The 11735-nt window shown below is 46.8% G+C and overlaps 1 protein-coding gene across 2 annotated transcripts in view; it reads left to right on the forward strand.

The window, feature by feature from the left end:
- LOC139563637 (papilin-like) overlaps positions 1 to 11071 on the forward strand; it is a 76444-nt gene extending 65373 nt beyond the window's left edge. For both annotated transcript variants that reach the window (XM_071382476.1, XM_071382477.1), the window contains 4 exons: positions 1297 to 1498; positions 2647 to 2722; positions 7804 to 7924; positions 8633 to 11071. In XM_071382476.1, the coding sequence (XP_071238577.1) occupies positions 1297 to 1498; positions 2647 to 2722; positions 7804 to 7924; positions 8633 to 9051 (818 nt within the window). In that variant the 3' untranslated portion in view covers positions 9052 to 11071. The remainder of the gene's footprint in view (positions 1 to 1296; positions 1499 to 2646; positions 2723 to 7803; positions 7925 to 8632) is intronic.
- Positions 11072 to 11735: the final 664 nt, after the last annotated feature.

The raw sequence follows: 11735 nt of genomic DNA on the forward strand, positions 1-11735 counted from the left end.
CAGTCTCTTTCTACCCTGACCCCTGAACCCTGGCCCCTGACCCCTGACCCGTGACCCCTGTGTGAGCTGTACTCTCCGACAGCAGCTCTCCTTCCATTGACGTGTTCTACCCTGACCCCTGAACCCTGGCCCCTGACCCCTGAACCCTGGCCCCTGTGTGAGCTGTACTCTCCGACAGCAGTTCTCCTTCCATTGACGTGTTCTACCCTGACCCCTGACCCCTGTGTGAGCTGTACTCTCCGACAGCAGTTCTCCTTCCATTGACGTGTTCTACCCTGACCCCTGACCTCTGACCCCTAACCCCTGACCCCTGTACTCTCCGACAGCAGATCTCCTTCCATTGACGTGTTCTACCCTTAACCCTGACCCCTGACCCCTTATCCCTGACCCCTGTACTCTCCGACAGCAGCTCTCCTTCAATTGACGTGTTCTACCCTGACCCCTGAACCCTGGCCCCTGACCCCTGACCCGTGACCCCTGTGTGAGCTGTACTCTCCGACAGCAGTTCTCCTTCCATTGACGTGTTCTACCCTGACCCCTGAACCCTGGCCCCTGCCCCTGACCCGTGACCCCTGTGTGAGCTGTACTCTCCGACAGCAGTTCTCCTTCCATTGACGTGTTCTACCCTGACCCCTGACCCCTGTGTGAGCTGTACTCTCCGACAGCAGTTCTCCTTCCATTGACGTGTTCTACCCTGACCCCTGACCTCTGACCCCTAACCCCTGACCCCTGTACTCTCCGACAGCAGCTCTCCTTCCATTGACGTGTTCTACCCTGACCCCTGGCCCCTGACCCCTGACCCGTGACCCCTGTGTGAGCTGTACTCTCCGACAGCAGTTCTCCTTCCATTGACGTGTTCTACCCTGACCTCTGACCCCTAACCCCTGTACTCTCCGACAGCAGCTCTCCTTCCATTGACGTGTTCTACCCTGAACCCTGGCCCCTGACCTCTGACCCCTAACCCCTGCCCCCTGTACTCTCCGACAGCAGCTCTCCTTCCATTGACTGTTCTACCCTGAACCCTGACCCCTGACCTCTGACCCCTAACCCCTGACCCCTGTACTCTCCGACAGCAGCTCTCCTTCCATTGACGTGTTCTACCCTGAACCCTGACCCCTGACCTCTGACCCCTAACCCCTGACCCCTGTACTCTCCGACAGCAGCTCTCGATTCCATTGACGTGTTCTACCCTGACCCCTGACCCCTGTACTCTCCGACAGCAGCTCTCCTTCCATTGACTGTTCTTCCTTCTCCCACTCTCACCAAGGTCCCCATGTAATCCCATGTTCCTGTCAGTCCACAGACCAGACAGCGTTGACCCCCAGACCAGCACAGTGTACCACCCTCACGGTTCCGGGCCGGCCCAACACTGTAGCCAGTCCTACTACGGCTGCTGCCCAGACGGCACCACAGCAGCTGGGGGGACAAGGGGTCTAGGCTGCCCACAGGTGTACCGCTGGGCTCCACGCCCTGAGCAGGCTTTCTGTACAACCACCAGGTAGACCACACACACACACACAGACTCTCCCTCCCTCTGTCTGTCTGACTAAATCCCTCCCTCTGTCTGTCTGACTAAATCCCTGCCTCTCTGTCTGTCTGACTAAATCCCTCCCTCTCTGTCTGTCTGACTAAATCCCTCCCTCTCTGTCTGTCTGACTAAATCCCTCCCTCCCTCTCTGTCTGTCTGACTAAATCCCTCCCTCCCTCTCTGTCTGTCTTACTAAATCCCTCCCTCTCTGTCTGTCTGACTAAATCCCTCCCTCCCTCTCTGTCTATCTGACTAAATCCCTCCCTCTCTGGCTGTCTGACTAAATCCCTCCCTCTCTGGCTGTCTGACTAAACCCCTCCTTCTCTGTCTGTCTGACTAAATCCCTCCCTCTCTGGCTGTCTGACTAAATCCCTCCCTCTCTGGCTGTCTGACTAAATCCCTCCCTCTCTGGCTGTCTGACTAAATCCCTCCCTCTCTGGCTGTCTGACTAAATCCCTCCCTCTATGTCTGTCTGACTAAATCCCTCCCTCTATGTCTGTCTGACTAAATCTCTCCCTCTCTGTCTGTCTGACTAAATCCCTCCCTCTCTGTCTGTCTGACTAAATCCCTCCATCTCTGTCTATCTGACTAAATCCCTCCCTCTCTGTCTATCTGACTAAATCCCTCCCTCTCTGGCTGTCTGACTAAATCCCTCCCTCTCTGTCTGTTTACTAGATCTCTCCCTGTCTGTCTGACTAAACTCCGCCCTCTCTGTCTGACTAAATCCCTCCCTCTCTGTCTGTCTGACTAAATCCCTCCTTCTCTGTCTGTCTTACTAAATCCCTCCCTCTCTGTCTGTCTGACTAAATCCCTCCCTCTCTGTCTGTCTGACTAAATCCCTCCCTCTCTGTCTGTCTGACTAAATCCCTCCCTCTCTGTCTGACTAAATCCCTCCATCTCTGTCTGTCTTACTAAATCCCTCCCTCTCTGTCTGTCTGACTAAATCCCTCCCTCTCTGTCTGTCTGACTAAATTCCTCCCTCTGTCTGTCTGACTAAATTCCTCCCTCTCTGTCTGTCTGACTAAATCCCTCCCTCTCTGTCTGTCTGACTAAATCCCTCCCTCTCTGTCTGTCTGACTAAATCCCTCCCTCTCTGTCTGTCTGACTAAATCCCTCAGGTATGGATGTTGCAGGGATGGTGTGACTGTATCACAGAGGCCCAACAGGGAAGACTGTCTGGAATATGTTCCTCAAGTAAGGATCTGTACTTCCTCTATAACCTCCTCTCTGAGCCCCTCTCTATCCTATCACCTCCTCTCTGAGCCCCTCTCTATCCTATAACCTCCTCTCTGAGCCCCTCTCTATCCTATAACCTCCTCTCTGAGCCCCTCTCTATCCTATCACCTCCTCTCTGAGCCCCTCTCTATCCTATAACCTCCTCTCTGAGCCCCTCTCTATCCTATAACCTCCTCTCTGAGCCCCTCTCTATCCTATAACCTCCTCTCTGAGCCCCTCTCTATCCTATAACCTCCTCTCTGAGCCCCTCTCTATCCTATAACCTCCTCTCTGAGCCCCTCTCTATCCTATCACCTCCTCTCTGAGCCCCTCTCTATCCTATCACCTCCTCTCTGAGCCCCTCTCTATCCTATCACCTCCTCTCTGAGCCCCTCTCTATCCTATAACCTCCTCTCTGAGCCCCTCTCTATCCTATAACCTCCTCTCTGAGCCCCTCTCTATCCTATCACCTCCTCTCTGAGCCCCTCTCTATCCTATCACCTCCTCTCTGAGCCCCTCTCTATCCTATCACCTCCTCTCTGAGCCCCTCTCTATCCTATAACCTCCTCTCTGAGCCCCTCTCTATCCTATAACCTCCTCTCTGAGCCCCTCTCTATCCTATAACCTCCTCTCTGACCCCCCCCTCTCTCTCTCTATCAAAACCTTATGTCTCTCTCTCTATCAACCTTATGTCCCTCTCTCTCTCTCTCTCTCTCTCTCTCTCTATCAACCTTATGTCCCTCTCTCTCTCTCTCTCTCTCTCTCTATCAAAACCTTATGCCCCCCCTCTCTCTCTATCCAAGGTAAGTTGCTAGCATTCAACTTATCTTATAAAAAAACTATCAATCTTCACATAATCACTAGTTAACTACACATGGTTGATGATATTACTAGTTTAACTTGTTTGTCCTGCGTTGCATATAATCAATGTGGTGGCTGTTAATTTATCATTGAATCACAGCCTACTTCGCCAAGCGGGTGATGATTTAACAAAAGCGCATTCACAAAAAAAAACACAATCGTTGCACGACTGTACCTAACCATAAACATCAATGCCTTTCTTAAAATCAATACACAGAAGTATATTTTTTAAAACCTGTATATTTAGTTGAAAGAAATTCATGTCTGCAGGCAATATTAACCAGGTGAAATTGTGTCACTTCTCTTGCGTTCATTGCACGCAGAGTCAGGGTATATGCAACAGTTTGGGCCGCCTGGCTCGTTGCGAACTAATTTACCAGAAATTTACGTAATTATGACATAACATTGAAGGTTGTGTAATGTAACAGCAATATTTAGACTTATGGATGCCACCCGTTTGACAAAATACGGAATGGTTCCATATTTCACTGAAAGAATAAACCTTTTGTTTTCGAAATGATAGTTTCCGGATTTGACCATTTTAATTACCAAATGCTCGTATTTCTGTGTTTATTATATTATAATTAAGTCTATGATTTGATATTTGATAGAGCAGTCTGACTGAGCGGTGATAGGCAGCAGCAGGCTTGTAAGCATTTATTCAAACTTTACTGCGTTTGCCAGCAGCTCTTAGCAATGCTTGAATCACAGCGCTGTTTATGACTTCAAGCCTATCAACTCCTGGGATTAGGCTGTTTATGACTTCAAGCCTATCAACTCCTGAGATTAGGCTGTTTATGACTTCAAGCCTATCAACTCCTGAGATTAGGCTGTTTATGACTTCAAGCCTATCAACTCCTGGGATTAGGCTGTTTATGACTTCAAGCCTATCAACTCCTGGGATTAGGCTGTTTATGACTTCAAGCCTATCAACTCCTGGGATTAGGCTGTTTATGACTTCAAGCCTATCAACTCCTGAGATTAGGCTGTTTATGACTTCAAGCCTATCAACTCCTGGGATTAGGCTGTTTATGACTTCAAGCCTATCAACTCCTGGGATTAGGCTGTTTATGACTTCAAGCCTATCAACTCCTGAGATTAGGCTGTTTATGACTTCAAGCCTATCAACTCCTGGGATTAGGCTGTTTATGACTTCAAGCCTATCAACTCCTGGGATTAGGCTGGCAATACTATAGTGCCTATAAGAACATCCAATAGTCAAAGGTATATGAAATACAAATGGTATAGAGAGAAATAGTCCTATAATTCCTATAATAACTACAACCTAAAGCTTCTTACCTGGGAATATTGAAGACTCATGTTAAAAGGAACCACCAGCTTTCATATGTTCTCATGTTCTGAGCAAGGAACTTAAAACGTTAGCTTTCTTACATGGCACATATTGCACTTTTACTTTCTTCTCCAACACTTTGTTTTTGCATTATTTAAACCAAATTGAACATGTTTCATTATTTATTTGAGACTAAATTGATTTTATTTATGTATTATATTAAGTTAAAATAAGTGTTCATTCAGTATTGTTGTAATTGTCATTATTACAAATATATACAGTTGAAGTCGGAAGTTTACATACACCATAGCCAAATACATTTAAACTCAGTTTTTCACAATTCCTGACATTTAATCCTAGTAAAAATTCCCTGTCTTAGGTCAGTTAAGATCACTTTATTTTAAGAATGTGAAATGTCAGTATTATTGTAGAGAATTATTTATTTCAGCTTTTATTTCTTTCATCACGTTCTAAGTGGGTCAGAAGTTGACATACACTCAATTAGTATTTGGTAGCATTGCCTTTAAATTGTTTAACTTGGGTCAAACATTTCGGGTAGCCTTCCACAAGCTTCCCACAATAAGTTGGGTGAATTTTGGCCCATTCCTCCTGACAGAGCTGGTGTAACTGAGTCAGGTTTGTAGGCCTCCTTGATCGCACACGCTTTTTCAGTTCTTCCCACACATTTTGTATAGGATTGAGGTCAGGGCTTTGTGATGGCCACTCCAATACCTTGACTTTGTTGTCCTTAAGCCATTTTGCCACAACTTTGGAAGTATGCTTGGGGTCATTGTCCATTTGGAAGACCCATTTGCGACCAAGCTTTAACTTCCTGACTGATGTTTTGAGATATTGCTTCAATATATCCACAATTTTCTTCCTCATGATGCCATTTATTTTGTGAAGTGCAGCAGTCCCTCCTGCAGCAAAGCACCCCCACAACATGATGCTGCCACCCCCGTGCTTCACGGTTGGGATGGTGTTCTTCGGCTTGCAAGCGTCCCCCTTTTTCCTCCAAACATAACGATGGTCATTATGGCCAAACAGTTCTAGTTTTGTTTCATCAGACCAGAGGACACTTCCCCAAAAAGTACGATCTTTGTCCCCATGTGCAGTTGCACACCGTAGTCTGGCTTTTTTATGGCAGTTTTGGAGCAGTGGCTTCTTCCTTGCTGAGCGGCCTTTCAGGTTATGTCGATATAGGACTCGTTTTGCTGTGGATATAGATACTTTTGTACCTGTTTCCTCCAGCATCTTCACAAGGTCCTTTGCTGTTGTTCTGGGATTGATTTGCACTTTTCGCACCAAAGTAAGTTCATCTCTAGGAGACAGAACGTGTCTCCTTCCTGAGCGGTATGATGGCTGCGTGTTTATTCTTGCATACTATTGTTTGTCCAGATGAACATTGTACCTTCAGGCATTTGGAAATTGCTCCCAAGGATGAACCAGACTTGTGGAGGTCTCCAATTTTTTTTCTGAGGTCTTGGCTGATTTCTTTAGATTTTCCCATGATGTCAAGCAAAGAGGCAGTGAGTTTGAAGGTAGGCCTTGAAATACATCCACAGGTACACCTCCAATTGACTCAAATGATGTCAATTAGCCTATTAGAAGCTTCTAAAGCCATGACATAATTTTCTGGAATTTCCCAAGCTGTTTAAAGGCACAGTCAACATAGTGTATGTAAACTTCTGACCCACTGGAATTGTGATACAGTGAATTATAAGTGAAATAATCTGTCTGTAAACAAAGTACTTGTGTCATGCACAAAGTAGATGTCCTAACCAACTTGCCAAAACTATAGTTTGTTAACAAGAAATTTGTAGAGTGGTTGATTTTGACGCCAACCTAAGCGTATGTAAACTTCCGACTGTATATAATAAAATCGGTTTCGCCGTTAAAAAATCCTAATCAGTCGACCTCTAGTTTAGTGTGTTTCAAATTTCCCAGAAGTGGTTAGATTCTATGGATTCTTCAATTACATTGAGCTGATTTCTGGCGTGCTGTTCCTTCTTTTCCGTAGTGTATTTCTGTATTGTTTTAGTGATTCACCGTAGTGAAGGCATAGACTCAGGTTTTCTGGGTCTCTATGTTTTTGGTTGGACAGGTTTCTCAATTTCTTTCTTAGTTTTTTGCGTTCTTCATCAAACCATTTGTCATTGTTGTTAATTTTCTTAGGTTGTCTGCTTGACATTTTTTGATTTGATAGGGAACCTGAGAGGTCAAATATACTGCTTAGGTTTTCTACTGCCAAGTTTACACCTTCACTATTACAGTGAAATGTTTTGTCCAGGAAGTTGTCTGAAAGGAATTGAATTTGTTGTTGCCTAATTATTTTTTGGTAGGTTTCCACACTACTTTCCTTCCATCTATAGTATTTCTTAATATTGTTCAGTTCCTTTGGCTTTGATGCCTCATGATTGAGTATTGCTCTGTTCAAGTAGACTGTGATTTTGCTGTGATCTGATAGGGGCCTCTCTCTCTCTCTCTGTCTCTCTGTCTCTCTCTCTCTCTCTCTCTCTCTCTCTCTCTCTCTCTCTCTCTCTCTCTCTCTCTCTCTCTCTCTCTCTCTCTCTCTCTCTCTCTCTCTCTCTCTCTCTCTCTCTCTCTCTCTCTCTCTCTCTGTCTCTGTCTCTGTCTCTGTCTCTGTCTCTCTCTCTCTCTGTCTCTGTCTCTCTCTCTCTGTCTCTCTCTCTCTGTCTCTCTCTCTCTCTCTCTCTCTCTGTCTCTCTCTCTCTCTCTCTCTGTCTCTCTCTCTCTCTCTCTCTCTCTCTCTGTCTCTGTCTCTGTCTCTGTCTCTGTCTCTCTCTCTCTCTGTCTCTGTCTCTGTCTCTCTCTGTCTCTCTCTCTCTGTCTCTCTCTGTCTCTCTCTCTCTCTGTCTCTCTGTCTGTCTCTCTCTCTCTCTCCCAGGCTCCTCCTCCAGCTGAAAACAGTATCCAGTGTCGTCTGACCACCTACGGCTGCTGTTTCGACCGTATGTTCGTAGCCGCAGGTCCCAATGGAGAGGGCTGCCCAAACCCACCATACAACGGTAGGACGGGGGAGGGGGAGAAGGGAACGGGAGGAGGGAGACGGGAACAGGAGGAGGGAGACGGGAACAGGAGGAGGGGGGGGAGGAGGGAGAAGGGAAGAGAGAATAGGTGCGGTGAGGAAGGGAGAGGGGAGGAGGGAGAAGGGAACGGGGGGAGGGTGAAGGGAAGAGAGAATAGGTGCGGTGAGGAAGGGAGAGGGGAGGAGGGAGAAGGGAACGGGGGGAGGGTGAAGGGAAGAGAGAATAGGTGCGGTGAGGAAGGGAGAGGGGAGGAGGGAGAAGGGAACGGGGGGAGGGTGAAGGGAAGAGAGAATAGGTGCGGTGAGGAAGGGAGAGGGGAGGAGGGAGAAGGGAACGGGGGGAGGGTGAAGGGAAGAGAGAATAGGTGCGGTGAGGAAGGGAGAGGGGAGGAGGGAGAAGGGAACGGGGGGAGGGTGAAGGGAAGAGAGAATAGGTGCGGTGAGGAAGGGAGAGGGGTCTCTGCTCGATAGAAAGACTGACAGTCGCGGTTTCGCTCGTTATTGTTAATTCGTTATTGGTGTGCCTTGAATATGACATTATATTAAGTATAAAACATGAAAAACCTATTGTACCTTTTACACTTTCTCCTACCACCTTTTGTTTTTGTTCATTTGTTGATGTTCTAATGGACGCTGGTACTAAAAAGGAGAGAAGTGTCAAATGTCTTCCTGTTTCTCCCCTCTGTAGTTCCCAGAACCACCTGTTCTCTGCCCAAGGCAGCAGGCTCCTGCAGTGGCTGGACGGGCCGATACTTCTACGACGTCACCGCCGCCAAGTGCTCCCACTTCTGGTACGGCGGCTGCCACGGCAACAACAACAACTTCCTGACGCATGCCGAGTGCCAAAGGACGTGCCCCGGTGCCCAGGTCAACCAGATGAGCCGACCCAGTAGCCAATCAATCCAGACGATTCCGCTGAGTCGACCCAGCCAGCCGGGAACAGGTCAGGACATGAGCAGGGTCTTGCCGGTGCAGCGTGGCAGCTCCAGGGGCTCAACCGGAGGGCGCCAGGGGACCAGTGCTGCAGACCACGCCCACCGGGCCAGAGTCCATGTCCGCCACCCCGCCCCTTACGGCGTCCTGCACACCCACCCTGCAGCGAGGTAAGAACCCGAGGACCGACCGGGGGCGTCTAGCCCCGCCCACCCTTGCTGCCTCCGCCCGCTGCCCCGCCCGCGCTGCCCCGCCCACGCGCTGCCCCGCCCACAGCCAGCCACCTGGCTAGGTGACGCTTTAACCCTGAGAAGGAAGCTGAGATGAGCCAGTGTTAAGGAAGCTTAACAACATACCACGGATCAAAGACAGACTTACACACACACACACACACACACACACATGTTTACAGGACATATACAGTGATCTCCAACAGTATTGGGACAGTGACACATTTGCTGTTGTTTTGGCTCTGTATTCCAGCACTTTGGATTTGAAACGATACAATGACTATGAGCCACAAATATCATAATCCCTCCCTTGTAATGGTGAGAAGTTAGCATGTCTTGGAGGTATGATATAAAATGCTAACCTCCCCTGTTATTGTAATGGTGAGAGGTTAGCATGTCTTGGGGGTATGATATAAAATGCTAACCTCCCCTGTTATTGTAATGGTGAGAGGTTAGCATGTCTTGGGGGTATGATATAAAATGCTAACCTCCCCTGTTATTGTAATGGTGAGAAGTTAGCATGTCTTGGGGGTATGATATAAAATGCTAACCTCCCCTGTTATTGTAATGGTGAGAGGTTAGCATGTCTTGGGGGTATGATATAACATGCTAACCTCCCCTGTTATTGTAATGGTGAGAGGTTAGCATGTCTTGAGGGTATGATATAAATGCTAACCTCCCCCTGTTATTGTAATGGTGAGAGGTTAGCATGTCTTGGGGGTATGATATAAAATGCTAACCTCCCCCTGTTATTGTAATGGTGAGAGGTTAGCATGTCGTGGGGGGTATGATATAAAATGCTAACCTCCCCTGTTATTGTAATGGTGAGAGGTTAGCATGTCTTGGGGGTATGATATGAAATGCTAACCTCCCCCTGTTATTGTAATGGTGAGAGGTTAGCATGTCTTGGGGGTATGATATGAAATGCTAACCTCCCCCTGTTATTGTAATGGTGAGAGGTTAGCATGTCTTGGGGGTATGATATAAATGCTAACCTCCCCCTGTTATTGTAATGGTGAGAGGTTAGCATGTCTTGGGGGTATGATATAAATGCTAACCTCCCCCTGTTATTGTAATGGTGAGAGGTTAGCATGTCGTGGGGGATATGATATGAAATGCTAACCTCCCCCTGTTATTGTAATGGCATGTCGTGGTAGTTGTGTGTCTGTAACTTTCTAACTCATCATTATTTACGATTCATTCAGGACTATCCGTAACCATGGTAGCATCCACATCAATGTAGAAGTGTTTAGAAACATATTATATTCTTATTTACAATAAAAGTGACACCAAAATTACATTATTTACCGTTCATTTCTATAAGGCACAAAATAATCTGTAACAAAACCAAAACAAACAGCAAATACCTCCACGTTTGTAGAGTCACCAGCTTAATGTCATCATTGCGCACTAGGAATATGGGACAAAATACTTAACTTTTTACTACTTTAATACACACATGCAACATATAGACATTTCACAAACGCTCTGCACTTTAACCTCATAGTCATTGTATCGTTTCAAATCCAAAGTGCTGGAGTATTGTGTCACCGTCCCAATACTTTTAGAGCTCACTTCATACACACACACACACACACACACACACACACACACACACACACACACACACACACACACACACACACACACACACACACACACACACACACACACACACACGCAAATACTGTATATACCAACCTCAAAGTCCACTATCGCCACACTGCTCTAACACAGATACCTCTCTCACACAGCGACACACATGCTCGACCTATAGCTTTATCACCTTGGCTAAAATCCCAGATGTTGTTTACCTGACAGTGGCAACGTTGGAGACAGTGCTTATCTATACCTCTGCTGTGCCATAGATGGATGATATTTATTGTCCATGTTATCGTCATCGCCGTGTCTGTGTGACTTTCTGGTGTCATTCAATAAAACGAATATGTCATTCAACCTATAAAGAGTCTGCTCATCCTTTTTCTGTGTGTTGGTCTGTCTCTATCTGTGTGTTGGTCTGTCTCTATATCTCTGTGTGTTGGTCTGTCTCCATGTCTGTCTGTGTGTTGGTCTGTCTCTATATCTATCTGTGTGTTGGTCTGTCTGTCTATCTGTGTGTTGGTCTGTCTCTATATCTATCTGTGTGTTGGCCTGTCTCTATCTATCTGTGTGTTGGTCTGTCTCTATGTCTGTCTGTGTGTTGGTCTGTCTCTATATCTATCTGTGTGTTGGCCTGTCTCCATGTCTGTCTGTGTGTTGGTCTGTCTCTATATCTATCTGTGTGTTGGCCTGTCTATCTATCTGTGTGTTGGTCTGTCTCTATATCTGTCTGTGTGTTGGTCTGTCTCCATGTCTGTCTGTGTGTTGGTCTGTCTCTATATCTATCTGTGTGTTGGCCTGTCTATCTATCTGTGTGTTGGTCTGTCTCTATGTCTGTCTGTGTGTTGGTCTGTCTCCATGTCTGTCTGTGTGTTGGTCTGTCTCTATATCTGTCTGTGTGTTGGTCTGTCTCTATATCTGTCTGTGTGTTGGTCTGTCTCCATGTCTGTCTGTGTGTTGGTCTGTCTCCATGTCTGTCTGTGTGTTGGTCTGTCTCTATGTCTGTCTGTGTGTTGGTCTGTCTCTATA

Source organism: Salvelinus alpinus, chromosome 34 (assembly GCF_045679555.1).
Source record: "Salvelinus alpinus chromosome 34, SLU_Salpinus.1, whole genome shotgun sequence".
Lineage (NCBI taxonomy): Eukaryota > Metazoa > Chordata > Actinopteri > Salmoniformes > Salmonidae > Salvelinus > Salvelinus alpinus.